Raw genomic sequence first — 27,959 nt, 5'->3', positions numbered from 1 at the left:
GCTTGGATGGTCGCCGGTCTACTAGCATCATCGTAGGTGGCCGTACCAGTTGCCAAGAAAATGGGGAAATCACTCTTTTTTAAAAATAAAAAATAAAAAAATTGCATTATGTGACACCCCCAGGAGCAAAAATGGGCAAAAGCTTGTTATATTAGATTTTTGGATTCTCTTAAATAAATCAAAGAGATCATCAGGTTCACCACATCCAAAAACCCCTCTGCACATGGCGGAGAATTTTTGAGTAATTAAATCTTTTTTTTTCCATCGAGGGAAAATCCATGAATATTAAAAATAAACCTACAAAAATTGCTAGATATAGAAAATGTTGTAGCCTTATTTCATTCTCTTATGCGCCACTGGAAAACGGAAGAAAAAGAAGCAGGCGCGTGGCCAACCTATCCAACCTTTGATGCTAACACAACTCTCTCTCAAAAATCTCTATGCCACACAAAATTAAGATTGTTTACTCGGCTTTCAAGTTTCCTTCCAGCCTCTCTATAGCAGCGCCAACACCACTATTCGCTTCTCCTCTTCCATCTAAATCAGGATTCCCTTCATTTGCTTTCTCTATAAGCTTCAACTGAATCCAACCTGTCACAAGATGAACAATTTTGTTAGAAGTAGCTCTTCTTCAAAAATGACTAGTATTCATTTTCCAAAAGGGTTCATTACCAAGAGGGAAGCAGAATGCTGCACCCAGAACTGATCCCAGCATCACATTCCTTGCGCGCCATCGGAGAGATCCAGGCACTAATATGCAAATTTAGTTAAGGAAACGAAAAGTTGGATACATCCAACAACAAAAAAATTCCTGATGCATGGGTTAGGAATTATTACAAATTAAACCAAATGTAGCAGCAGTGGCGGAACCAGCTCCCACAATATTGAAAACATCATGCAGACCACGTTTCTCAGCCAGAAAATTTTGTAAACCATAAAATGCAGCAGTGAACATTCCAAGGCGCACTCCACCAACTATTGAACCCCGAGTGACTCGAATAAACCTTTTCTCCATTGCATCTCTCATTAATCGATACTGTTCACGCTTGTCTGGAGTGCTACCAAGCTTCAACATTACTTCTGCATCCTTGCTCTGACATCATAGTGAAGTCCAAACAAGTTTCAAACACATATACACAGGACAACTATTCTCATAATCAAACAAATATCACTCAACATGCAGCAAGAATGTTCCTTTCTTCTTTCTTCTTTATTTTTTTATTTGTTTTTTCCCGGTAGATAATACAGAACAAAGGTTTGGCTTACATAATATATATGCATGCAATATTAAAGTCTTGACAAAAATCTCAACATTCATGCACACACTGTCAAAAGAACATGCAGAATTTCCAGTATAGTGAAGCAAAAACCAAGCACATTAACCATGCACCTCTTCAATTTCTATTCATTTACCCAAGTCTATTAGACTTAAATTTTCAGTTGCACTTTTGACATAAAAACCATCTATCTCTTTCCATCTCATTACTGATGTAGCAATGAGCTCCCAAGTCACCAATCACACAAACCAATGTAAATAAGAGTGAAAGTCATCTCCATTTAATTTAATATAGATAGCTTAAAGTGCCACATTCTTCTTTTCCTTTTTGTTTTAATTGATCAATCCTTATCTTTATATCCGTCTCAATTTTAACATTCCTGTTAGATTAGGAGAATGACAATGAATGGATTTCACAATAAATACTACTTGAGTCACCATGATAAAGAAATGCAGTGGTTCTTTCCTCAGCATAAACTTACAACTGATGCAGCTGCCTCCTTGCTACCTCCATATAGCATACCCGCAAACACTCCAATAACTGTTGCTGTGCCCCAGTTAACAGTTCCAGCCAATTTTGGACTTGCCTGATTGGAAAAGGAAAAAAGAGATGAGTTAAGCTTACCAGATAGGCATTATATTAGATTTATGCGCATGAAAATTAGGAATAGCTGCTGGACAAGCACAAACAAGGAAATTGTTGTGACAAATTGCATGGTTAATAAAGAACTTGGCATTTAGTGCAGAAGTTGTTGTAAGCCTAGAGATGCTTCACAAACATCTAATATACCAATTACATTGGCATGACAAACTAGAAGTTAGCAAAATCTACACCCGGTAATTTCCATCAAAACCAGCTGCATTGGACACAACTTTGGACAACTGAACTTAATTTTACTGCTAATAACAGATATTACAACAGACAAAATGATCTGAACTCTTGACCTTCTTGAGATTCTGAAAAATAAAAAGTAGCTTTCATCATCTACTAAAAACACAACTCACAAGTTCTCAAATTCTCAATCCATCACAGCTGAGACAGCATTGTGGCAACCAAAAAAACCTCCAGTAACAAAAAAAAAAATCTTATAGTCTAGTTTGATAATCTTATTGATGTGTTACCTGCACTGATCTTGCCAAAGAAAATATGGAACCAATAAAAAAAATTACGATTCTACTTCATTCCATCAGTGAAGCCCATACACTGATAACCATACTATCATACTCAATTTTTATCCAGAAATGGAGAGAGAGAGAGAGAGAGAGAGAGAGAGAGAGAGAGAGAGGAAATAAATCCATGAAAAAAAAAGTAGCTAGGGTGTCTTAAGTCTGTAATTTCACTTGATAAGCAACATGTTGACAAAGAATTACCACTAATCCTAATCCTAAATTCGGAGCATAATTTCAAAGTCCAAACATAATTACAGGTCAACTAATTGGGGGAAAAGAGAGGACTTGAACATACGACATTTGAGATCGTTTCTTCAGATGTTTCATTGGCATCCATTGATCAAACACTGGGATTCAACTTCCTAAAGGTGCAACTCTGCGCTGATCTTGAAATAGCGACGCCGACAAATATTTCAAACTTTCCTTCCCTTTCAGAGCAACCAACCACTATTTGATCCTTCTTAATTTATCTTAACAGATTCTGTTTGATAAGGAGAAAAAGTCAATAATATCCTTCAAATTATTCTCTATTTTTAAATATCACAATAATCTTATAATCTCTAACCCTAACAAAGAAAATTACTTTGAAGAATATAACTAATCGGGCTGCCAAGAATAAACCCCCCACCCTCCCCCCCCCCCCAAAAAAAAAAAAAAAAACTATACCAGTTAAGCAATACAACGCAAATTGGATGTTCCAATTTCTGTAGGCAGAGGAATATTATAAGAATTCAAGAAATCATGAGGGAGAGATTCTTGTAGCGTTTTCAGAGGGCCAAAATCAACGACTAAACCCTCGACCTCTACATCAAATTATCCTTCTTCCACTTTTTATGGTCTCTCTTTAGGGTTAATTTCTTCATTTTTGTTCTTCCACAATCTCATCACAACAGAAAAGGGAAATCGAATAGTAACAGTCAAATGCTGTGTCCGATTAAGTTGAAACCTATCAATGAAATTGTAAGTAACCAAACCAAAGGGTACGATAAAAGAGATTAATATTAGGATAAAAAAGAAATACAAAAAGAAAGAAAGGAAGGAAGGAAGAAAGAAACCCTTAGATTGAAAAGAGGGTAAGAGAAAGCACCTGATAAGAGAAATTGGAGCAGTGTAGAGAAAATTGCAAGAGAGTAAAATTTTCTTTATGTGGAAAAATGGAAACCTCGAGAAAGAAAGGAAGAAGCCTTAATAGTTGATTTCCAATTTTCTTTGGCGTTCTTGATCGATGGCAAGCACGAGCCAGATGGGTTTTCAACTTTTGTTTAAGTAAAAAGAAAGTGGAAAGCCTGCAGAAGCAACTTATTTTGCTCTAAGGATATTTTGATCATTTGATTAATGGAAAATATAATAGAAGGATCTGGATATTTTAACTGAATTTAAAAATTATAAAAATTAATTAATAATTTTTATAAAAATTTAATGACTAAATAATAATTTTTATATATATATAGAAGGTAAGGATTTCAATTTAATACATTAATCATCGGGGTGAGTCTTTAAATAAAAACTATATGTAATTTTAGATATTATATTTTATTAAATCTAAATCTCCAATCACGTTGTAATACAATTATATTCCATTTACTCATCTCAAATATAATTTCATAAATTTCAAATTGTAATATGAGTTTATAATATAAACATTTTTTAAAAAAAAATGTTAAAGATTTAAGTGAATTCTTTTTCTTCCTTAATTATTGGCTTTAGCAAATTAATATCAATAATAAAGTAGCTTTCTTTTTCTTCTTTTTTTTTTTTTTCCTCCCACAAAGATAGCATTTAAATGAAACTATTTATCAGAGTACTGTTGGTGTGAGATAATCTGTACACAAATTTTTGAAATAAGAATATTGCATGAGTTTTTAATCTAGATTGCATATATATATATATAATTGATTAAGGATCAAGGGTATGTCTGAAATTGCAGATTTTCAGTAAATATGGTAAAATTTTTTGGGCAAAAAGTCTTAGAATGTAAGAAAAATAGCCATAAACAACATGACTTCACAAGTTAACGGGGAAATGAAAGAGATACGAAGAGAAGAAACTAGATTTTGCTTCCTTTTTCTGAAGCAGCAAATGTGAATCGTCATCTGCAGTCCCACTGATATAGTCATAGACAAGCAAATGTAACTTGATTTTGAAGCAACCCAAACAAAATCATTTCGTCATGCCTCCTAATCACTCTGCCTCACCAAAAAGCAAACTAAAGCTAGCTACAGTGCACTGCAGAACATCAAAAAGATGAGCTGCACAGCCCAATATCTAAAAGAAAATCCATCCCTTCAAAAAAGATTTAAAAAAAAAAAAAAAACCCTTAAACAATGCAATCACATACAGATTCCTCAGCACTTCCATGTGCATAAAGTTCCTCAACCATCCAAGCAAAGTATCTGTAATCTGCTACACTTCTTCCCCAAATTCTCTCATTTCTTGATCTCTGCATCTCAGTCACAGCCATGACTACGCTCATCTTGATCATTTTCACAATTTTGTCGATGCTCCATCTAGCTTCTGCTAATGCCCGTGTAAATCCATGCCGATCTTATTGTGGAAATATCACTATAGATTATCCTTTTTCACTCCAGTATGGCTGTGGTCACCCTGGTTTTAGAGATCTTTTGTTTTGCATAAACGATGTGCTCATGTTTCACATTTCCTCAGGATCATACCGAGTAATAGAAATAGACTATGCTTATCAATCACTTACTCTCCATGAGCCTCACTTGTCAACTTGTGACACCATCGTCCTCGGCGGCAAGGGAAACGGATTCTCCCTCGAGACGTGGCGGTCACCCTACTTCAATCCAACTGCGGATAATGTGTTTATGCTCATCGGCTGCTCAGTTGAATCACCACTTTTCCAAGGTTTCCCTGGGAAGCACTTGCCTTGTCGGAACGTTTCAGGCATGGGCTGCGAGGAGTACTATGGTTGTCCGGCGTGGAGTCTAGTGGGCCACAGACAAGTGGGATCAAAGTTTGGGTCAGGGCCGCCAGAGTGTTGCGCGGTGGCGTTTGAGGCTATGAAGGCAATAAATCTGAGCAAGCTGGAGTGTGAAGGATATAGCAGTGCTTATAGTCTTGCACCACTGAGGGTTGATGGGCCTGGCGGATGGTCTTACGGAATACGCGTGAAATATTCAGTGCAAGGGAATGAGGAATTCTGCAGAGCATGCGAAGCTACTGGCGGCACCTGCGGGTATGGTACTGATGGAATTAGGCAGATGTGCATGTGTGGGAATTTCAATTCCACATCAAATTGTGATTCAGGTAATTAAGATTGTGATTATGTGTTATTTCTTGAGGCTCTTTCTGCCTTCGTAATGCAAAATAAAAAAATAAAAAAAAAGGTTGCATTTATATGATGAATAATTTGATTTGCAGTTAATTCAGCAGCAAGCAGCAGAACATGGCATAGAGTGAGCACAATTGCAGGTAACCTTCTTTTTCCAGCTATATTATTTTGGTTTAATCAATATCTGTTAAAATCTATTAGATTTGGTAGTACTTATTATAAAAATAATAGTATAAATTTATTGTTTTTAACTATATAAATAATTTTTTTTAATTTGTATAAAAATAACTATAGAATTAAATAATAATGCTTACAAAATTAAAGACGGCCTGAACATAAATTAATAATTAAAAGGGTAAATTGGTTGGTAAAGTTTACTTTGATTAATTGAATTGTTGGGATTTAGCAATTCTTTTCTCTTAATTCAATTCCAATTAATTACTCGTGGCTTCCTTAAAAACCACATATTTATCCGCTATTAACTTCTCTATTAGTTTATCCATCAATAAATATTATTTAGGTAACGTAATTAAATTAATAAATAATTTTAATTTAAAAAAATTAACTTAATTAATTGATTTATTTATTTATTTTAAATTCAACTTGCAGGATCTTTGATGGCTATATTAGCCTGGACAGCATCCCACTCCAGCTGAAGCAAAGAGAGATAAGCCCGCAAACCATTATACGTCAATGGATAGAGAACGAGGGATTTTATTTTATTTGTATTTTTTTAAAAGGAAAACGGTATTTAATTCAGCAGATAAAATCATGTGTGAATTTTTGTTATTAAACTATTCAAATAAAAAAAGAGTTCATTATATCTGTCGCTATTCTTCACACGTGTTAATTAAAATCCTTCAATACTTTTTTTTTTAAAAAATTCATGCGTTTCAATTAATTTATTTATTGAAATTATATGATATAATTTGAGAATAAATTTCCTTAAAAATTTGAAAATACTCCAATTTCCTTCGCCTCTGATTTTCCTTCAATTTAAACATAGTTAAAAGGTTCAACTCATTAGAGGAAAGTGATGATAGGTTTTTAAGGCGTTAAAAAGTCCGAATTTTTTTTTTTTTTTTTGAAATGGAAAAAGTCTGAAATTTTTAGAAGTAAGATTTCACGCCAACCCACCACCCCAACAACCCATTTCCATTCTGGTGGCGATTCCATTTTCAATCCTTCCTTCAAACCCATTTCCATTTTCTCAATCTTTTCATACCACCATTCGATTTTCACTTACCAGTAAAGGTTTATTATTATAGTTCTTAGAGATTGGATATTTCCTTCTCTGTTGGCACCAAATCAAAATGGCGGCAGCAGCAACTTTAGCTTTCGCTTCACTCCATCCCCGTCAGCATATCATTCCTGCTTCTTCAATTACTCGACCACCGCTATGGCCAATTCACCGGCTTCGGAATGCTAGCTGCATTGTTTCGGCAACAGAAATTTACCGTGCTGAGCATGTAAGCGCAAACAGATACAGAAGTGGTAGTACCACTCTGATTACTGCCCGTTCCAGTATTCGCGAAAACTCGTCTCCACACATAACTGCATTTAATAAGGTCTGCCCCTCAATTTAATTTTTGTCTTTACGGGTATCTTGTTTCTTCTGATTTTGTTTTCTTTTTTTCTTATCCCCCTTTTCCAGTTGATTGAAGCTCTGATTAATCGGGTGGATTTATCGGAATCCCAGGGTGAAGCATCGCTTGAATTTTTATTAAATGATGCCAATGAGGCCCTTGATTAGTGCCTTTCTTGTCTTGCTGAGAGCCAAAGGGGAGACTGATGAAGAAGTTAGTGTTCTCTCGTCTGCACTGGAGTTACGTGGCATGTTGTTAGGAGCCCAGAGCCTATGGCTTGATTTATTGATTCCTTAAAGAAACTAATAGTTTCATCAATTTTCTTTTCTTGTTTTCAGTTGTAGCATTAATTTAATTCCACAGAGCAATTACTTTCTTAATGTCTTACTGAGGAGACATTTTCTGGTAATCAATGAGTTGTTCATAATTCTGGGATTTCTTGGGCTAACAGGTTGTGGGATTGGCAAGGGCGATGATTAAGCATGCTAGAAAAGTTGAAGGGTTAGTTGATGCAATTGACATTGTCGGAACTGGTGGGGATGGAGCAAATACAGGTCAACATTTCTACGGGGGCATCCATACTTGCGGCTGCTTGTGGTGCAAAAGTTGCCAAGGTTACAATTTTCCACGTCTAAAGTAACACAATAAATTTTACGCCACGTCAGATGGGTGAATATTACAGCTAAAGGTTATGAAACTTTGCTCGTTTGCTTCACAGCAAGGGAATCGATCAAGTTCTTCTGCATGTGGAAGTGCTGATGTATTAGAAACGAGGTTATGAAACTTTGCTCGTTTGCTTCACAGCAAGGGAATGGATCAAGTTCTTCTGCATGTGGAAGTGCTGATGTATTAGAAACGTTGGGGGTTAGTAATTGACCTGGACTCAGAGGTAGGTTCTTTATGAATGAATTGTGTGGGGGAATACATGTTGAATCTGAGAAGATGGAGGTTTTCTTCCAACCTAGTGAATTGTGATCTTGATATTTTAACCCCTCCCTTTTCCCATTTCTGTATGCTAGTAACATGGTAAAAGAGTGAGTCCTTCACGCCAAGACCTACAAAGTGCCTGACAATCTATCGCATTTTGAGCCTTGATCATTAATCCATTCTCCATATAAAACGTATCCTTGTAAGTGAGGGTGTTTTGTAACTCATGTCATGTCTGGTACAATTTACTGGAAGTAAAAGGATGCACTTGTTACCTAAATCTTTGTGCACTTTTACTCTTGAATGAGTTTTTAATATCTTGCTTGGGTTACACTTTCTGTGAGCTGCGGAATTAACAACACCTACCAACTTGAAAAATTAATCAGTTCATGTTTAAGGAACTATCCATCTTAATGTGCCTATTTCCTTTCTAAATTCTATTAACATTTCTTATCATTTCTCTTCTTGAGCTATGTAGGGATTCTGGGCGTTGAATATCTAGAGAAAGAGTGTGCTGTGAAGTTCCGGTTGAAATGATGTCTACATTTATTGGCTTCAATCTAAACTAGAGCTGTGAACAATCAAGCATCTTTTGTATGGCTTTTAATATTATTTCCTCTCTGTTTTATATTATTTTAAAAATAAGTGTTGTTTGAATATTGCATTGTTTTCATGGCTTCTTTTTTGTTGTGAATTTTCAATGGATTACCTTATGATAGATCATTGATTTGTAGGTGAAATTCAAACCAAAAGTTTGCAAATCCATTTATTTATAGATAAAATTTAATGCTCTTGCATATATTGATTTAGTTTGTTTTCTATCCCCCTCTCCCCCTCCCCTTTTTAAACCAGGGGGTGTCAAGGTGCGTAAATGCAGCAGGAATTGGTTTTATGATGTCTCCTGAGTACCTTCCGGCTATGAAGATTGTAAGCCCTATAAGGAAGAAGCTAAAAGTAAAGACATATTCAATATATTGGGCCCTATGTTAAATCCGGCACGTGTACCTTTTGGTGTTGTTGGAGTATGCAAAGAAGACTTCGTAAGTGCCTGTACCTTGAACTATAGATATAATGTACTATCTCATCTTCAACAATTGGAATCGCCAATCCTCGCTTGAATAAATTGAGAAACTGTAAAATTCATGTAGAGCTTCTGACCATCTGCCATAAGTTTAGGAGCCAATCCAATTCGGGCTTCTGGCCTACTAAATTGTAAGATTTTAACATGTTAATTACATGCAACTGTGACTTCTATAACTCATCTACACTTGTTAAGTAGATGCTCTGCAATTATATCAGAAGCATATAAATAAGGTCTTTTAAGTTAAACCTCAAGATGGGAGAGCAAGGAAAAAAATTGGCCGTGGGTCCAATTCAGATGTTTGAGTGGAGGAGCTATGGGATAAATGTTTATGCTAGACTACTTTTGGTACTCACCATCACTTCTCCCCAAAAAGCTGTTCCTTTCAAGTCAGCTGCATCCTTTTATGCAACTTTTGTTATAACAAGTCATCTCTTACAGGAGACTTTAAATATATTCCTTGTGTAGGTATACAAAATGGCTAAAGCATTGCAGCGATTTGGGATGAAGACAACATTGGTTGTTCACTCAGACGGCTTAGATGAAATGAGCCCCCTTGGTATGATTCCTTCCTTTTCTCTATCCTAAGCTATGTTTAGATGGTTGGATGCCTTTATCAGACTTCAGATTTCTTTTAACTGCTAATTTCATTATTCCATTATACTTTGATGCTTTGGTCTCATCTTATCTTTGCATGATGATATGAATACAGTAGCTGGTATAATCCTTGACATCTGTGCAGAAACAGAAGAGAGAGAGGAAGAAAATCAGAACTTTTATTTAAAATCAGAAAATGACGTTATGTCAGTTCTGGAAGCATCGCTTCCTGTTTATACCAAATTGAATCACACGCACAACATGTGCATACAAATAACTCAACCTAAACAAAACGAATCAGTTTAGATAACCAATCAATTACAACCAGTAAAACGACATAGCATAGCTTTTAACACCCCCTCCTCAAGTTGAAGCTGGGAGAGGCAGAAGATTCAACTTGCTGGTTAATGTGCTATGGCGGGAGGCTGGTAGGGCCTTGGTGAATAAGTCAGCCAGCTGTTCTTCAGTAGTGACATGGTGAGGTAATATAAATCCCTATTGAAGTTGATCTCTCACCAGGTGGCAATCTATCTCGATATGCTTTGTGCGCTCATGGAAAACCGGATTGGCAGCAATGTGGATGGCAGCTTTGCTATCACAGTGCAGTGGAATGGGCAATTGGATGTGAACCTGCAAATCCTGCAAAATATAGCTAATCCAGAGGAGTTCACACACAGTGTTAGCCATTGCACGATACTCAGCCTCAGCTGAGGACTTAGAAACAGTAGGCTGTTTCTTTGTTTTCCAAGAGACAAGACAAGGGCCCAAGTATATGCAATATCCAGATAATGATTTTCTGGAATAAGTGCAAGCTGCCCAATCAGAGTCACAGTAGGCAGTCAGTGATAAATCAGTACTTACAGGAAAATAAAGCCCCTGATGTAAAGAGCCCTTAAGATAGCGAAGCACATGTAAAGCAGCCTCCCAATGAGGCTTTCGGGGCATGCTCATAAATTGACTCAAGTGTTGCACAGCATAACATATGTCAGGCCTTGTGAGATTAACATAAAGAAGCCTCCCAATCAGTCTTCTATATAAATCAGGTTTATCAAAAACCTCTCCTGAATCAGGAGATAAATGCAATCCTTGAGGTAAAGGACAAGAGGCAGGTTTACAATGAAACATCCCTGCATCTTTTAATATGTCTGAAATATACTTAGTCTGACTGAGCAAAGTTGCTTGAGAGGATCTAGCAACCTCCAGACCCAAAAAATATTTCAGGGGTCCCAAATCCTTGATAGTAAATTTTGAATCTAAAGCAAGTTTGCATTCAGTAATGGCATCAATGGAGTTTCCAGTCAAAATAACATCATCAACATATATAAGTAATATCAAAGTTAAAACACCAGTGTGCTGTGTAAAAAGACAATGATCATGGGGGGACTGCACAAAGCCTAAACCCTTCAGAAAAGTGGTAAATTCAATGTTCCACTGTCTGGAGGCTTGTTTAAGCCCATATAAGGACCGTTTAAGCAAGCAAACTTGCCCTGGCTGAGCTTTGTGATACCCTTGGGGAGGTGTCATGTACACCTCTTCATCAAGATTACCATGCAAAAAAGCATTATTTATATCCAATTGAAAAATAGGCCACTGTTTGGAGGTAGCAAGAGCAATCAAAATTCTTACAGTTGTAAGTTTGGCCACAGGGGAAAATCTATCCTTATAATCCAACCCCTCAATCTGGTTGTAGCCCTTGGCCACCAGCCGGGCCTTATATCTCTCTATATCCCCATTTGACTTGAATTTCACTTTATAGACCCATTTACAGCTTATTGCTTTCTTACCCTTAGGTAAATTAGTGAGCACCCAAGTGCTGTTATTTTCCAGGGCCTGAAGCTCTTGCTTCATGGCTTCTACCCAATGTGCATCCTTAGATGCTTGATTATAAGTAGAAGGTTCAGAAACCTTGTTGACATTGCAAATATAAGATTGATGTATAGGATGGAAGGTCATAAAGGATATTTGTTGGGAATCAACATAGTCATGCATCCAGACAGGGGCTTGTCTATGCCTTTGTGTCCTTCTAACTGAAGGATGTTTCTGTAGGTCATCACTGGTGTGACCAGAAGGAGAGGATTCAACAACAGGATAATCATTCTCAATCACAGGAATAGGAAGCACATGATTTTCAATCTGATTGCTATCGTGGAAGGGAAAAATATTTTCATGAAAGATAACATCCCTACTAATAAAGAAGGTTTTATCATTGATGTTGTAAAGCTTATAGGCTTTGTGTGTGCTGGCATAGCCTATCATCACAGCCTTAATGGCTCTTTCTTGAAATTTATCCTTCTGAATTCCCACAGAAGTAGCAAAACACAAGCAACCAAACTTTCTCAAGTGAGAATAGTCAGGTGGGGTCCCATAGAGCCTCTCATAAGGCGTGGACCAACCAAAATGCTCCATAGGCATTCTGTTAATGAGGTAGGTGGCAGTTAAAATGCATTCTGACCAAAAATGAATAGGGGCTTGTGATTGTATTTTCAAAGCTCTAGCAGTGTCAAGTATGTGTCTGTGTTTCCTCTCTACAACTCCATTCTGTTGTGGAGTGTAGGGGCAGGATCTTTGGTGCTTAATTCCCTTGCTCATAAGCAGAGAACTATAATCATGGCTTAGAAACTCCCTTCCATTGTCACTTCTAATGACTTTAATGGTAGTATTAAACTGATTTTCTACCATGTGTATAAAGTTTCTAGTCAAGCTAAAGGCCTGACTCTTTAAGTGCATCATGAAGGTCCATACAGCCCTACTATAGTCATCAACAATGGTGAGGAAGAACTTAGCTCCAGTGATAGAGCTAGTCTTATATGGCCCCCATATGTCAATATGGACCAACTCAAAAGGTTTTGAGGCTAAAGTGTGGCTTCTGGGAAAAGGTAATCTGGCTTGTTTAGCTAAGGGGCAAACAGGACAGCATTTCATAGCCTCATTACTGATGTTCATGCCTTTAACATGTTTGAGCTTACCTACTGATGCATGCCCTAGTCTATCATGCATGTCATTCATGGTCACTACATGCTTATGTGTCTGCTCAAGTTGCATGGAATGTTCTTTATTCAAATCCATTTGGGAGAAAGTGCTATTTACAAAGCTGTGAAGATCAACATTAGAGTTCATGATTTCAAACAAACAATTCCTTACATCAGAATGAGAAAAGCTCATTTGGTTCAGCCTGAAGAGGCCTCTTTGTTTCTTGCCTATGGCCACCACCTTCTTATTCAGTGGGTCCTGTATAAGACAATAATCCTTCCACATTACTATACAGTAGCCATGGCTATTCATTAATTGACCAACAGAAATCAAGTTATATTGAAAGTGTGGAATGTAAAGAACATCATCTAAAATCAATTTTCCAAAGAGATTTAGCTTTCCAGATTGAGTAACTTGAGTTGTTTTCCCATCTGGAAAGCACACACAGATGTGCTTGTGTAGTGGATGTAAGGTGGTGAACAGATTGCTGTCTGAACACATGTGATTTGTGGCTCCAGTGTCAAGGATCCAATTAGATTCATTTTGCATATATGCATTGCAAGTGTTATAGATAGTAGACTTACCTGCAAAGTCCATGAAATGTGCCTCAGATCCATGAGATGTGCTTGGGGCAAGAGTTCCTTTCCCTTTTACAAGCTGGGAGACTTCTTGTTTTAAAGAGCTCAGCATGGATGTCAATTCATGTATTTTACCTGATGTGTCCAGGTATTCCAGAGGATTATCCTCTTCTGACTTGTTGCCCTCAAAAGCAGCCATAATTCTGGTGCTTCTATTTCCTTTGAAAGATTGGGTTCCTGCCTTGTTCTTACCCTTGAACCAGTCAGGATACCCAATCAGCTTAAAACACCCTTCTCGAGTGTGACCATCCATGTTGCAGAAGGTGCAGTGGCCCTTCTTGACCTCAGACCTCTTTGGTCTGGACAGATTCTGAGCTTGAGCCTTATTTAATAAGGCAAGAGATTCTGAATTGTCATTCATTGCTCCCAGAATCTCCCTTTGAGACTCAAATTTTACAACCATGGAGTATGCCTTGTTTACTGTAGGTAAAGGGTCCATTCCCAATACCTGATCTCTCACAGACCCAAAGGCCTCATTCAAGCCCATTAGGAATTGCATGAGCCTATTCCTGTTTGTTATTTCAGCTATGTCCCTAGAGGCTCTACAGGTGCAGGTTGGAAGAGGTTCTACTGACCCAAGTTCATCCCACAACCTCTTCAGCTTAGTGAAGTAGACAGAGACAGACTGGTTTTCTTGGGAGATGAGAGACATTTTCCTGTGTAACTCATAGATCATAGGACCATTGCACTCTCCAAATCTCTCACAGATCTCTTGCCAGAGATCTCTGGCAGAGGCGGTGTATATGAAACCATCGACTAACTCCTTAGATATGGAGTTGAGAATCCAAGATGTGACCATGAAGTCACATCTTTTCCATTGTTCATAACCTTCACTGTCTTTACTAGGTGCCGAAGTAGTGCCTTCGACAAAACCTAATTTCATCTTGGCTCCTAAGGCTATTCTAATGGCCCTACTCCAAGATCTGAAATTAGTTCCTACAAGAGATGCGGAAACGAGACTCATACCTGGATGGTCGGATGTTTGAAGGCTCAGTGGGTCTCCCATCCCTGCACTCGCGATCTGCAATTTTTCTGGAGCTCCAGTCCGTTTCTGTTCCTTGCTGTTACTCGCCATGACCAGATCTATCAAAAGAACCAAGGATCTCTCCTATGCAACCGGCGACGCGCCGGCGTGAGTTAGGAACCGTGCTTTGATACCATGTGCAGAAACAGAAGAGAGAAAGGAAGAAAATCAGAACTTTTATTTAAAATCAGAAAATGACGTTATGTCAGTTCTGGAAGCATCGCTTCCTGTTTATACCAAATTGAATCACACGCACAACATGTGCATACAAATAACTCAACCTAAACAAAACGACGCAGTTTAGATAACCAATCAATTACAACCAGTAAAACGACATAGCATAGCTTTTAACAACATCACTAGAGAAAAGATTGAGAAATTCTCCTTAGATCCATGTAAGTTCTTCTCTATGATTGTGGCTCATCTGCAAGTACATAAAAAGGAGTAGATTCAACACTTTGCAATACATCACTGGTGCTAAAGTATGTTCATCTTTGCGGAAGTGTGGATGAATGATGATTTAAGGTACTGATAAACTGAGAACGTTTACAATGCAGTGGAATTGGCATTCCTCGTTGCACTTTAGACAGCTTGCGAAGTGGCGGCCCAGATTACAATGCAGAAATACCAAAACGAGTAGGGAGAAAGGATCCATTGCTGATGCACTTGTGCGCTTCTTCAACCCATTTTGATTTGAGAGCTTCCTTCCTGCTTGTGTGTTTTGTACGCGTGATAATTCAAGAAATATAGTATCAGATCCTCAATGCGGCTGCAGCTCTCTCGGTAAGAGGCTGTGTGAACAGTTTGGGAGAAGGGGTACCTTTGGCTCGTGAGATTCAATTATCAGGGAAAGCTGTGAAAACGCTTGATTTGCGGATTAAAGTTTCAAATGTAAGTTCAACTTCCTTTCTATTGCCCAACCTTTTGGCATTTCCTGGAATTTAACATTTATTCCCTCCGTTTTATGTTAAGTACCAATATAATTTTGCAGAGACCCCTTTCGAGTGACATAGCGTAAGAAAACCATTACAAGTACACATTCAATTAGCCATAGTTTGTATCAACGTTAAAGACAACATGAAGTTAGATGACGCATTTATTCTTACGTTTATTCATGTTTCGACATCATTCACAGCTGAGCAGAGTTGTTGGCAATGGCGCCAGCGTCATTGAGAAGTGGCAACAGCTCACCTTTTTGGTACTTATCCAGTGTAGCTGTAAACAACCAACCAAGGGAAGTGGCAATAATTGGAACCATCATTAGTCTTTGGACATGTAAATAAGAACCATGAAAATTGAAGAGGAAAACAGATGACAAGACGAAGAACACTAGAAGAATATGGAGTTGGGCCTTACAGTCACAACCACCAATGTGTTGTCCGCCAATAAACACGTTAGGTACAGTCCTTAGCCCAGTCCACTGTGCTAAAGCTGATTGAATTTCAGCCCCATCACCTTTAAAAGAGGTTTTTTTTTTCTTCTCTTAATAAAAATGTATAATTTTTTAGTTCGTAAAGAATTTCAGATTAGGCAAAGGGTTCTTATAATCTTACTTTCCTCATCCAGTTCAATGACCCTGAAACTTGCTCCTAACTGTGTCAGCAGCTGCTTCACCCTCTTGCAGTAACCACAGTAGGTTTTGCTGCAAAAAAAAAAAAAAAAAAAAAGAAAAAGACATTAAAAAACCATAGAAAAAATAAGTAAAGAAAGATTGAGAAATGGACAACCTGAAAACGACGACAGGAGCAGAAGTGGAGATCTGCTTAGCTTTATTAAGAGCCATATCAGTTTCTTCCTTGGTCGTTTTGGTGGAACTCAAGAGCGACCCCATTTCCGTGTCTTATTAAAGGTTACTGTTAGAGAAACAGAGAGAGACAAAGGCAGCCGAGAAGGATACAAACAGATGTCTTCTGACGGATTTTCGTGGGAAGTTTTGGTGGCAGCGGAGAAGAAACGCTGAGTCACAGGTGTCGCGTGGCTGTTGAAGCTACCTGGCATCCAGATTTCTATAGCATCAATGCCTTCCAAAAGGAATAATCCAAAACTCCCCCTTAAAAGTAATTATTTAATCGTTATTTTTTAATTATTTAAATAAAATAACTTTACATTTTATAGAATTTTTTTTTATATAATTACACGTGCTATTCTATTTAATCAATCTGAAATATTAATAAATTGAATTAGAAAAAATTATACATTATTTCTGTTATACCTACTTCATTTTATAATTTTTATTATTTTTTAAATTATTTTAAAATTATTATTTATTTTTTATATTATAATAACATTAAATTAATTATTATAATTCTATTTTATTTTTAAAAAAAAATTAAAATATTTTTAATATTTAATAAAATTTAATATTTTTAAAATTAAAAAAATAAAATAAATAAAAATTATAACATATTAAATAATTAAGGCCCGATTACAGTTGACATGTAATTGCAAGACCCATGTTTTCTTTTTTAAAGTTTTGTTACAGTCGCATTCTTCTTATGCCAATATCTATTTATATATAATTCATTTTAATATTTGTGCATATTTATTTTTATTTTGATTAAAGATATAACATTCTATGTGTATATGAATTTTTAGTCACTAAATTAAGTAACGAAAACAATCTAGCCATGATATTTATGCTTTAGCTTTGTAAAATAATAATAAAAAAAAAAAACAATTCCCATTTTTCTAAGGTTTTATTTGATATCAACTTTTACAAAAAATTATTTTAAACATGTTAGTTAAAAGTTAGAAAAAATTATTTTAAGGGAGCTTAGCTTTGAGGGAAAAAAAAAAAAAGTTGTCTCAACAAAAAATTTTAAAATTCCCTTATTGTATCTGTTGAGTTGCTTAAACATACAAGTCATCGCTATTTTAGCAATAATTAGAAGTTCTAGTCAACCGCAATCGGATACTGCTATACACACTAAAAAATCAAATTCACCAGCCAGAGAAGTAAAGAATCTTAGCCGCGTAGAAAATGTAACTTGTATAAACCGAAAACACATTTCAGCAATGCTCCGAAAATTCCAAGAGAGAAATAATACCCGAGACTGGGAGCTTCCTTTTGGTTTCAAAGGAGAAGAAAATGAAGTGGCAACGCAGGAAAATGAAGGAGAATGAATTTAGCAGCCATATAAATCTGTCCGTCTATCTATATCAGTGAAGGCAATAACAAGCGCTAGCAGAATCTATTACGGTGTTGACTATTTTAACGAAATCCGAGGGAGTTTTATGGACGCCCATGCAAGGGAAAGGAGAGAAAGGTGGAGAATTTGAGGAATCGAAGTCTCTGTAGCAGGAGCCAAGAGAGAGCATGGAGGGAGTCGGCTAACCCGTTTGGATCATCTGGGCATAAACAAGAATGCCTATCCTATAATATTTTTATGGCATATTAAAAAAAAATAAAATATTTATCGCTTTTGATGTTTACATTTTAACGTTAAAATCTTAAAAAATAAATTTAATTTTTATATATTTATTCTAATTTTAATTATTTCTCATAATTAATTTTAATTAAAAAATTTATATTACACGTGTCATGCTATGTAATATTATTTTTAAAAGATTTATTAAATAAAAATTTTAAATTTTTACGTAATTTATATTTATATTTTAAATTCTAAATAATAAAATTAACTCCTTTTTAATTTATCACACTTATAATTAAGAAAATTAAATTAAATTTTAAAAATTAATAATAAATTATAATAAAATTTTTAAAATTTTATATTAATAAATATAGTCTTTTAATTTAAATTTTATATTGAAAATATATTTAGTTTATATATAATATTAAATAAGTATTTATTACAAATAAAATTTTCCAATATAAAATATTCAGTATAAATATTATATATTAAAATATTTTATTAAAAATTTATGTTGATCAATATAAATTATTTATATATTTTAATATATGAAAAATTATATTTTATATTAATAATATTAAATAAAAAAATTACATATTTTAGTATATAAAGTCATTCTTTATAATTTTTATAAAAATTTAGATATATTAACTACTTTTCTTATATATTATTTAAAATATTTAATATTTTTATTTTACTCATTTATATAATAAATAAACTTATGATGTATATTAATTTATTAATTAATTTGATAAAAAAACTGTATTTCATTTTAATGACATTAAATAAAATAAAATATTATACATTTTATATCATAATCTTTTTATATTTTAAATTCTTATTAAATTACTGTATGTATATAAAAATGAAAATTTTAAAAATAAATAATAAAATTAATGAAAAAGACATTGTTAAACTAAAAATATATATTTTAAAAATTATTTATTAGTTAAATAAAATTTTAAAGATTATATTATAATTTTTTGATCATATTCAATTTAATTTTCTTAATTATAGTCTAGATAAAGCAAAAAAAAATATTTAAAATTTAAAGTTTTAAATATAAATATGAAAAGTAATAAATATTTGAATTTTTTTATTTAATAGTCCTATTTTTATTTATTAAAAATCTCAACTTTAATTATGGTCTACTAAAAATTTAAATTTTAAAAAATATTATTTTTAAACACCTAAATTTTAAAAATAAAATCTACTTTTAAATATAATTTTAAAATCATGAATTTAATAAAATTATATTTAAAAGTAATATTTTTTTATAATTTAAAATATAAAATATGTTAAATATAAATATAAGTATATAAATATGTAAACTGGTTAACATATTTAAATATATATATATATATTTTTCTCTTCCTTCCTTTTATTTTAATGTGCAAGGAAGGCTTATCGACGAAGCTGCTACTCCAAGTCCAAGTCCAAACTTTTGAGATTTGGATTGAATCATTTGATGCGTTTGCTTTCAATTTTTTTTAAAAAATTAATATAGAATATTTTGCATTTCACAAAGTCCATTAACCTGTATATAGAGAATAAAAAAACTATTTAAAAAATAAAATAAAATAAAATAAAATCAAAACAAAATTAAATCAGATCAAACAATTCAAAAAATAAAAAATACCAATATAATCATCTCAAAAAATAACACTCACGTTTCGATTTACATTTATAAGACACTACAGAATGCAATCGTTATCTATAAATAATGGAAGCAATATCACCGAATATAATGGTATGATTCTATGTTGCCAACATCAAACTTCAATAAATCTCCTCCCAAATTAAATCAAAATACTCTCAAATTAAGCCCACACGGACCTTCCTTCTCATAAAAGTTGCAGAATCTAAAAAATAAAAAAAATAGTAAAAAATAACCCTTACCCACAACGAAAAAGGCTGAAGGTAGAAATCCACCATAAACAAAACAAACAAATAAATGAGAAGCAAACTGATGACTCAAACAGAAAATAAAAAAACACCAATAAAAATTCAGACAAAACCACATCAAAATCACAACCGAATCTCCTTTTGTATAGCTACCCTGCCCTTAAATGATGCAGATGATTGACAAAATCTTTCTCTTCCCCTTCGTCTAGTCACCATCTCGCTCTTGCTCTCACTCTCTTTCTCAAGATGCAGATGATTGACAAAATCTTTCACTTCCCTTTCGTCTACTCACTACCTCGCTCTTGCTCTCACTCTCTTTCTCAAGAAGCTCCGAGAAAGCTCTTGATAGATTCTATGGAAGGGAGGAAGCATTAATTCTCAACTACTTGCCTTGAATTTTAAGCATCAGCAAGTTGAACCTCTTTATATTTCACCATTACCAATCAGAAAGCAAACACATTTCTCGTTTCTAGCCTTCAAAGTTGAAAACTCAAAATCATGGTTATTGGCATCTTAATAACCCAGACGACAGTGCCGAAAATCATAGAAAGCCAAATCAATACAAATGCCCATTTATAACCCGATAAAGTCGAAACACTTCCATGGCTTTCATGGAACCTCGAAGAACATAATAATACAAAAACAAACGAGATAATTGGGATCAACCGTGCGCAGGAATGAGCTACAAAATTACAGAAATATGAAAAGTATTCTTTTGTCGTGATCCTTGACTTGCTGAAGACATGAGAAGACGCATATCTCAAGGTGGGTTTTGGTTTCCCAACTCTGTTTCAAAAATCTAAACCTCCTCAAACTTCTTTTTGTGGAAACTAATATCAACTCATCAACTCTTTGCCCTCACCTACAACTTTGACATCACAAATTTAAATGAAATTAGCTCTTTTTAAGAATCTGATAGTCCTAAAATAAAAGGGCCATATAAATTCCACAAAATCAAGGCACTTATCCATGAACCACTCTTCAAATTCCTTCATCTTTTTCCTTGATAACTCTTTGTAGTCTAGGTTCTTAATGTTTAAGACAGGCTGGAATATGTGAGCCTGCGCATCTTGTTTAAGCTTCCCCTGAGAAAAGAAGCTAGAAGCCACCAAATAGTAAGTAGGCCAGTTCTTGATTAGTTTTACTGTCTGCCTAAAGCTGAAGACATAGAGGGCCCACAAAACTCGGAGCATCTTGATATGGAAGGCAACAATTAGCGGACCCGAAATCCACAAAGGCGTCAACTCCTTCGACACATCAACCCCATAAATCACATTGACTGCAAGGTACAAAGGGATGCTGCAAATACAGCAAAGACATTAGCAGCAGCGATAAATTCATACAACATAATAACAAGAAGCTCAAAGCTGCTATCATCTAGAAGAGAGATGATGAAATATCACTCCTATTTTTAATGCCAACTATCATGCAAATGGCAGTGAAAGCAGTGGGTACGCAGTGCATGATTAAAATCCAATTCCAGTTCTACAAGTTATAAAAGTCAACGAAAAACCGTTAATTCACAGTAATGGAGTCGGCCCAAAATAATGAAATCTTCCAGCTAGATTTGAAGCTGTATTGGAATGACTCAAATCAACTTTTCACACTTCCATGTCTCATCTCCATTAAACCAATTGTTTAAATTATCAAACACAATATTAAAAAAGATCGATGAAATTGGACAATAAATCTTTGCACTGGCATTTAAAATAGAGGAAATGTCATTGGACAAGCAAGAATATCAAGCAGGAAATGCAGATAAAAAGAGCCTTATAGAAATAGTTATTCTTACAAAATCAGTAAGGGTATCTTTAATGTTGCATCCAGTCCCAGAAAGTGAAACCAAACTCCCTTCAAAATCTCGCCTCCTTCCTTGGTTTGAGCGGTACTCTGACTTTGTTGTAATTCTTCACTTGAAGATGGTCCTTCTCCCAAATTTTCATCTGCTACTTGAATTGGTGAATTAGTGCGCAACATGTTCAACCATTTCTTGAATAATTTATGAATAGCAGGCGATCCTGCAATTCCCTCATTTCCATCAGAGGTATAGGAAACCGGAACACTGTGAACCTTTGAAGATTCCTTTATGATCTCCCCTCTTTCTTTTGGTACATAAGAAACTTTAACGGAACTCTTAGCAACTTTGGATCCATTTGCTCTGTTTCCAGATTCCTCACTTTGTGCAATACCTTTAAAGGCTGAAATTTTCAAAAATTTCATTCTGCGCTCATGAAAACAAGCCCCTACACTGTGGAAATATTTTAACTCAATTTTGGTATTTAACATTCATTAAAAGAGAATTCACTAAAAGAGATATATATGTATGTATGTACACACACACACACATATATACGTGTGTACATATATATATGCGTGTGTATACGTGTGTGTGTGTGTGCAGACAAATATACAGATAGATAGATCAACAAGAAACAAACAATTGATCCCCAATCAAATCAAATAATTTAGTGCATATCCCATACTTTATACGATGACTACGCTTTATTGGGGAACGCCTATCTGTTCTTCCACACATGTAAAGTGTTGCCACATGTTGCTTCAGTTTGAATCCTTTGCTCCATGATAAAGGCCTCACCAGAAATGTTGTACAAGAACTCTGAATAGTAACAACAACAATATCTCCAAAACTTAGATACTTATAATCTGATCTAAGAAGCCAGTAGATTATGTTTTATAACCTGACAAGACAACTTAATAACAAAATATTCAGTGCTAGAGACAACAAAAACCAAAGGAAAAAAACACAAAACACACATTGCCTATTCTATAACCACAATCATAATTCACATTCATAATCGCAATTTCACTATTCACAGAATACATTAATTGGTGCCTCTCTACAATCACAATGGCACAATTCACAATACATCAAATACCTAAAACACAATTCTCACATAATTAATTAGCATGATAACACAAATGCACAAGTAACATAAAGCTGAAGAAAAAAAAAAAAACAGAACAGCAATAGCATAGAACAGATGCAGCAACAGATCTGGTCAAGCAACACTAGAAAGAAAAAAATTGGGCAGCATGCTGGCAGAATTACAACCATAGGGAGAATAAATGAGAACAAAAAGAGGAAAATGAGATGAGAAGGAAGAAAAAGAGAAAGAAGAAAAAGAGGAAGGAGGATGATAAACCAAAAAAAAAAAAGAAATAGTTACCTAGATAGGATTAAACAGGTATGTAAAATGTTAATGATTATTCATTATTCCTCGTCTTTTTTCTTCCTCTTCTTTTTTCTTCTTTTTTTTTTTTCTCTCTCTCTCTTTTCCTCACTGTGGCTACTGTCTTGAAAATGAAAGACCTAGGGCAAAAAACTTGAAACCCTAGAGAAAAGGCGCCTGGTATGGTGCAGGTGCGCCTCTCCAGCGCCCTGTGCCTGGGCTACAGCGCCCGTCTGGGGTGGTGCAAGGCGCTAGCTCTGGCGCCTGGTGCACCTTGTGCCTCAGGCGCCTTTCACAACAGTGAGTATGACTAAATCCTCTAATTGCCACTCTTGTGAAAAATCAAGCTACAAAGGTTCTTGTAGATGCAGAATCAACTAATTTGATATGGATATTGTTGCAAAGGCATTAGGGCCCAAACACATTGAGGATAATTAATTTAGAGAATAAACTTTCGGGCCATTGACCTCCATGCAATTATGCATTTCATTCAACAACAGATGTACAGGTAAACTTTTAGTAAACATACATTAAATTTACCTGCATTTGATGGGTCACCAGCGCCATTTTATCCACTTTAAGCACCCACTCATTTAATCGAAAAGACCTAATTCACATAAAAAATAAAAGCTATTGTGTGTAAATGTACACATATCAGCAAGAAAGGAAAGCAAGTGATACAAACGAGATAAATTATACAATCAATTTTACCGCCAATACAGCTATTTCCAGAAAATCTTCGTTCAAATACAACCCTCATAACTCAAGAGCAACCAAATAATACCTAAGTTGACTTGCAATAAAGAATTAACCACAGATTTTTTCCCCCTTTCTGTATCCACTGAATAGGGTGAGCTGTTCATTCTATCCCATAAACCACCATTTAAATTTATTCAATTCAATTTTCTCTTATATGCAAATGTAGAAGGCTACAAGTTTCATGCCCTTTTCCTTTCTGTCAATTTCTTTCAAACCAAAAGGATAACCTTACTGTACATACCCATATAGAAGGAACCCTAAATTTTTTTTTTTTTTTAAAGAAAGTTAAATGGTAAGGAAACTTGAAGCTTTAAATTAAAAACTGAAGCTAAGCTAAAAAATGAAGGGAAGAAAAAATCTGCACTAACCTGTCCGCATGAATTCATGAGCTCTCCAAAGCAAGACCCTTTTGTAAATGATAGGAAATGGCAACAAAAAGGAAATAAAAAGAAAAGAAATGGTTCTGCTATCTTCAAATTGAAATTCTGGTAATACCGAATAGATAAAGAGATAGATAAAAAGAAGATGAGAAAGAGAAATCTCTTTGGCTGGGGAATGATTTGGGGTTTTGAGAAACTTAAAAAAGCTTCGATGGTCTTTTAACAGTGGATAACAATTTCGCCGCAAAAAGTCTTTTTCTTTCTTTTTGCTAAGGTAAATGACCAAACAGTTGTCTTTTAGGCTTCTTAATTATACTGATTCTCCTTCCCCTTTTAAAAATAATTCAAAAAATGATTAATAAATTTTAATAAGCCATCAATAATTTAAAAAATTGAAATAATTCGAATAAGTTAAAAAATCAATTATGAAAAATTGGCCTACATTTTGATTTAAATTAACACTGGATTTTTTGGGTTGTCAGGTGAAAGATTTGCAAACATAAAACGAAATATAAAAGATAAATTAAATATCCTTATTGAGATATATTTTAATTTTTAAATAATGATAACTATATAATTTTAAAATATAATATGAATAGTTAAGTTTTAAACAACATCACTAACCAATCAATTAAATAGTATTTTTTTAAATTAAATCTCCAAATCCATTTTTCACTTTTATTTACTTTTGTTGAAGATTGCATTTTTTCGGGCTGCAAAGAATAATTGAAATTTATAGCCCAACGGAATAAAGATTACAAGCACAGACAGGACAAAGGTTGCAAGGCCCAGCAGGATAAGGATACAAGGCGCTGTCCTGATAGTTCGACACTTGAGGGGGACATTTTAGAAATAAAATTGAAATTAATAAATATTTAAAAGAAATTAAAGTACATAATATATCTCCGAAAATTAATTGAATCATATAAATATTAACTTCTCCGTCATTGATTCTTAATCTCACAGTCCTGAATTTATTCTAACACTAATAAGCAAATACCTAGGGACTCTGCCTTTATTTAAGCCAATAAAAAAAAAATAAAAGGAGAAAATCAGTAGAGAGGTGTGGATTGGTACCTACAAGTCAAAAACCAATCCATAGAAATACAAAAGGTTTTGGGTTTGGGGGGTTTTGGATTTTGGCCTGCCATAAGAAAAGCTAAAGCTGCTAACTTGTATATTTGCATTGATGGGAAAAGGGAATTTTATCTTTGGGCCATAAATGAAAGAAGCACAACGCCCCAATCATTTTTATCCCTTCTTCTCTAATCCAATGGCCTTCCTTCCCCCTCATTCTTCAACTGCATACCTTCACACATATCATTCCAAATCATACATTTCTGCCGCTACCGACACCTCTGTTTTCTCTCCCTTTCTTTTTATCAACCGCTTCTTTTCTTTTTTCCTTTTAGGATTTAGTCTGAAAGTTGTATCTAATAGAAATTTGTTTTATTCAAAAATTTATCATGCACATAAGAAATAAATAGTTAAATAAAAATCTATGAATACTATATCTGGGACCATGTTGCTTAATATATAATTTTTTTTAAATTTATAATTTGTTTAATACAAATAAAAGATATAATTACCATAACCATAATTATAACCGCCATGTAAGTTGACAAAGCAAATAATGTTTAACAATTTTCTAAAAATTTTTAAGAAAAAGAAAACTGAAAACAGCTGTTCCCTTCTCGTCGATCCATGTGCTTTTTTTGGGTATCTATACAATATAATAGTCTAATATGTCTACAACTCTCTCTCTCTCTCTCTGGCTCTCTCTGAATCTGACGTTTCCTTTTTCCTCCCCCTTTATAAAAAGATCCACTGGAAAAGTAATCCTTTTTTTTTTTGTTTTTAAGAATATTAAAAATACTAAAATAATTAAAGAAATAGGAAAAATCCAAAAATCTCATCGGCTACAAGTGGGAGAGATTTTGCTGCCTAGCCTTCCTAATGGTTTTGTCGTGTGGGCTATACGGAGGAGAAGAAGGTAAACTAGCTACTCAAAGATTTTTCTTTTTTTTTTTTTATTTTAAAAAAAAGCCCTAATCTCTAAGCCCATCGTCAGTGGGAGTACGGTTGGACCGTACATCTATGTGTGACTGAGAAGAAATCCAAGCCAACCATCTCGATACAACACCCGCCTGTCGTTCTCGATGGTGACGGCTGTTGTTACTCCCTCTGCTGGAAAACCTGCTCAGTCCCGTGATTTCCGACACGCTTCTCGAATTTATTACGCTTCTGCCACTTTCTTCATCAATGCTCTCTCCTCCTGTCCGCATGTTCCCCTCCGTATTCTGCTGCTGTTGCCGCCTCCCTATTGACGGACGAGATCCCAATGCCGTCGATAATCTACGGCTATCACTGATTATCATTTCTGATCGTAGATACAACAGATCTGACGGTTGTACGTCGCTCCACCTTTGGTGGAACCCACTCCCTGAGACAATTATCCGATGCTCCAGCCTTGTCATGTCTCCTCCTGCGCCTCCCCCTGTTTTCTTTGATTCGCGATCATCTCCATCTCCATCGCCATCACCATCACCATCACCATCATCGTTGGTCAAGAGAAGCCCGTCTTTTCTTTGATGCGACTGGTAACGGTCGAAGCATCCAACGGCCACGGACTCCTTATTACTCTTCTTTCTCAAACTACCTATGTCCAACGACCTCCTAGCAAACCACGTCGGACCATTACTACTATGATTCCGGGAGCCAGATGGAATCCGCTCCGACCCCGCAGTTGGTCTCTGTACAACAACTTGAGGAATGAAACCACTTGCCTTCTCCCCAGCGGAAGAGTGCCTGCCCGAAATTCTCCTACATTTCTCAGAATGGGTCTCTGCTCTATCTGTATCGGCTGTCCCTCTCTCCACACCCAACGACTCCGGATCTTCTGGCGGTGGCGGTAAGTGGTTGCCATGCAGAATATTGCTGGAGGCATGGTCGATTAAGAGAATATCTTCTGGGTCGACTCGATAGCGGCAGAGAGGGCAGGTACAATGGGCGTCGAGCCAAGTATCAACGCATTCCACATGAAAAGCGTGCTTGCATTTAGGGAGCAATCTGAGAACCTCTGGTGGTTCGAACCTGGTCAAGCAAACAGCACATTCGAGGCCGTCCTTTTGTCCTCTAAGTGAGCTGAATCGGAATATGGGCAGCGACTCAATGACAGCCCGGTCAATCCCCGAGTTCTTTCTGGCAGTAGAAGGTGCGTATCCTGTCCTTCTGGTGATGGAATCGACGTGAAAACCATTGTAAACAACGACTTCACCACGCTTGCAGTGTTTGGCGTAGAGAAGGAGAAGCAAGGTAATGGAAAACATGGTGGTTAAGACGCCGACAATAACGGCAATGCTGGGCTTGAAAGGTGAAGAGGAACTAAGAAAATCTGGAAATGGGGGAGGGGACGGAGAAGAGAAGGAAGTGGTCATGAGGGAAGCATCAGGAGGAGGCGTTATCCTGGAATCAACATCGGCAAATAGAGGAGGAAACAGTGAAAATAAGGAGAGGAGGGAGATAAAGGTAAAGAAGAAAGCGTCATTGAATTTGCGGAGGAGGAGCATGCTATGCGTGAAGCGAAAACGATAAGAGTTTGAAGGGGGAAAAGAAAAATTGAAAGCTAAAAAGAAAAAATTAAAAAGAAAGTGAGAGATTCTGTATGGCAATGGAGTGGAGAGAAAAGACAGAGCAATGTAGTCTAACTGAATTAGATTAAATTATTTCTTTAGTTTGTATAATATATTTTTTTTTTGAAAAAAAAAAAAAAGATTAATGGGAGAGAGA

The 27,959-nt window shown here is 35.4% G+C and overlaps 5 protein-coding genes and 1 pseudogene across 9 annotated transcripts; 2 read left to right on the top strand and 4 right to left on the bottom strand.

Annotated features, from left to right (window-relative positions):
* Positions 1-132: 132 nt before the first annotated feature.
* On the bottom strand, positions 133-3,695 carry LOC110630730. 3 transcript variants are annotated; one of them, XM_021778284.2, is made up of 7 exons: positions 3,534-3,690; positions 3,113-3,392; positions 2,742-2,927; positions 1,759-1,863; positions 838-1,093; positions 673-750; positions 133-591 (listed from the first exon to the last, which is right to left on the bottom strand). In XM_021778284.2, exons 3-7 carry the CDS (start codon positions 2,781-2,783, stop codon positions 464-466), a joined length of 609 nt encoding a protein of 202 aa, XP_021633976.1. In that variant the 5' UTR covers positions 2,784-2,927; positions 3,113-3,392; positions 3,534-3,690; the 3' UTR covers positions 133-463. The 3 variants fall into 3 exon arrangements, with proteins under 3 accessions (XP_021633976.1, XP_021633975.1, XP_043805955.1); XM_021778283.2 differs by lacking the exon at positions 3,113-3,392 and having other exon boundaries at positions 3,534-3,695; XM_043950020.1 differs by lacking the exons at positions 2,742-2,927; positions 3,113-3,392; positions 3,534-3,690 and having other exon boundaries at positions 1,715-1,765.
* An 808-nt stretch (positions 3,696-4,503) lies between these two features.
* On the top strand, positions 4,504-6,475 carry LOC110600351. Its single transcript, XM_021737190.2, has 3 exons — positions 4,504-5,716; positions 5,831-5,881; positions 6,351-6,475. Exons 1-3 carry the CDS (start codon positions 4,906-4,908, stop codon positions 6,395-6,397), a joined length of 909 nt encoding a protein of 302 aa, XP_021592882.1. The 5' UTR covers positions 4,504-4,905; the 3' UTR covers positions 6,398-6,475.
* Positions 6,476-6,746: 271 nt separating this feature from the next.
* Positions 6,747-15,263, top strand: LOC110631079 (annotated as a pseudogene).
* LOC110631080 (glutaredoxin) lies at positions 14,724-16,578 on the bottom strand. The gene is made up of 4 exons (XM_043950065.1): positions 16,292-16,578; positions 16,118-16,206; positions 15,921-16,019; positions 14,724-15,779 (listed from the first exon to the last, which is right to left on the bottom strand). Exons 1-4 carry the CDS (start codon positions 16,393-16,395, stop codon positions 15,694-15,696), a joined length of 378 nt encoding a protein of 125 aa, XP_043806000.1. The 5' UTR covers positions 16,396-16,578; the 3' UTR covers positions 14,724-15,693.
* Positions 16,579-20,386: 3,808 nt separating this feature from the next.
* LOC110600149 lies at positions 20,387-24,440 on the bottom strand. 3 transcript variants are annotated; one of them, XM_021736910.2, is made up of 5 exons: positions 24,159-24,440; positions 23,572-23,638; positions 22,324-22,457; positions 21,633-22,088; positions 20,387-21,139 (listed from the first exon to the last, which is right to left on the bottom strand). In XM_021736910.2, exons 2-5 carry the CDS (start codon positions 23,596-23,598, stop codon positions 20,725-20,727), a joined length of 1,032 nt encoding a protein of 343 aa, XP_021592602.1. In that variant the 5' UTR covers positions 23,599-23,638; positions 24,159-24,440; the 3' UTR covers positions 20,387-20,724. The 3 variants fall into 3 exon arrangements, with proteins under 3 accessions (XP_021592602.1, XP_043806679.1, XP_021592603.1); XM_043950744.1 differs by having other exon boundaries at positions 23,572-23,661; positions 24,159-24,434; XM_021736911.2 differs by lacking the exons at positions 23,572-23,638; positions 24,159-24,440 and having other exon boundaries at positions 21,633-22,083; positions 22,324-22,463.
* A 1,364-nt stretch (positions 24,441-25,804) lies between these two features.
* Positions 25,805-27,869, bottom strand: LOC110631238 (RING-H2 finger protein ATL43). The gene has a single exon (XM_021778991.2). It carries the CDS (start codon positions 27,737-27,739, stop codon positions 26,219-26,221), a length of 1,521 nt encoding a protein of 506 aa, XP_021634683.1. The 5' UTR covers positions 27,740-27,869; the 3' UTR covers positions 25,805-26,218.
* Positions 27,870-27,959: the final 90 nt, after the last annotated feature.

Source organism: Manihot esculenta, chromosome 14 (assembly GCF_001659605.2).
Source record: "Manihot esculenta cultivar AM560-2 chromosome 14, M.esculenta_v8, whole genome shotgun sequence".
In the NCBI taxonomy this organism is placed as follows: domain Eukaryota; kingdom Viridiplantae; phylum Streptophyta; class Magnoliopsida; order Malpighiales; family Euphorbiaceae; genus Manihot; species Manihot esculenta.
This window is presented reverse-complemented; position numbering and strand designations above follow the sequence as displayed.

What these genes read in the sequence shown, in the direction of transcription:
- LOC110631238 (XM_021778991.2), bottom strand. Translation starts at nt 27,739, where the DNA reads ATGCTCCTCCTCCGCAAATTCAATGACGCTTTCTTCTTTACCTTTATC.
- LOC110600149 (XM_021736910.2), bottom strand. Translation starts at nt 23,598, where the DNA reads ATGGCGCTGGTGACCCATCAAATGCAG. An exon ending in TGGTGACCCATCAAATGCAG is followed by an intron (nt 22,458 to 23,571) that starts GTAAATTTAATG and finishes GTTACTATTCAG; the next exon opens with AGTTCTTGTACAACATTTCT. An exon ending in AAGATACCCTTACTGATTTT is followed by an intron (nt 21,140 to 21,632) that starts GTAAGAATAACT and finishes CTGTATTTGCAG; the next exon opens with CATCCCTTTGTACCTTGCAG.
- LOC110600351 (XM_021737190.2), top strand. Translation starts at nt 4,906, where the DNA reads ATGACTACGCTCATCTTGATCATTTTCACAATTTTGTCGATGCTCCAT. An exon ending in CACATCAAATTGTGATTCAG is followed by an intron (nt 5,717 to 5,830) that starts GTAATTAAGATT and finishes TTTGATTTGCAG; the next exon opens with TTAATTCAGCAGCAAGCAGC. An exon ending in TAGAGTGAGCACAATTGCAG is followed by an intron (nt 5,882 to 6,350) that starts GTAACCTTCTTT and finishes TTCAACTTGCAG; the next exon opens with GATCTTTGATGGCTATATTA.
- LOC110630730 (XM_021778283.2), bottom strand. Translation starts at nt 2,783, where the DNA reads ATGGATGCCAATGAAACATCTGAAGAAACGATCTCAAATGTC. An exon ending in AAGAAACGATCTCAAATGTC is followed by an intron (nt 1,864 to 2,741) that starts GTATGTTCAAGT and finishes TTTTCCAATCAG; the next exon opens with GCAAGTCCAAAATTGGCTGG. An exon ending in AGGAGGCAGCTGCATCAGTT is followed by an intron (nt 1,094 to 1,758) that starts GTAAGTTTATGC and finishes CTATGATGTCAG; the next exon opens with AGCAAGGATGCAGAAGTAAT.
- LOC110631080 (XM_043950065.1), bottom strand. Translation starts at nt 16,395, where the DNA reads ATGGGGTCGCTCTTGAGTTCCACCAAAACGACCAAGGAAGAAACTGAT. An exon ending in CATTGAACTGGATGAGGAAA is followed by an intron (nt 16,020 to 16,117) that starts GTAAGATTATAA and finishes CCTCTTTTAAAG; the next exon opens with GTGATGGGGCTGAAATTCAA. An exon ending in ACACATTGGTGGTTGTGACT is followed by an intron (nt 15,780 to 15,920) that starts GTAAGGCCCAAC and finishes GGTTGTTTACAG; the next exon opens with CTACACTGGATAAGTACCAA.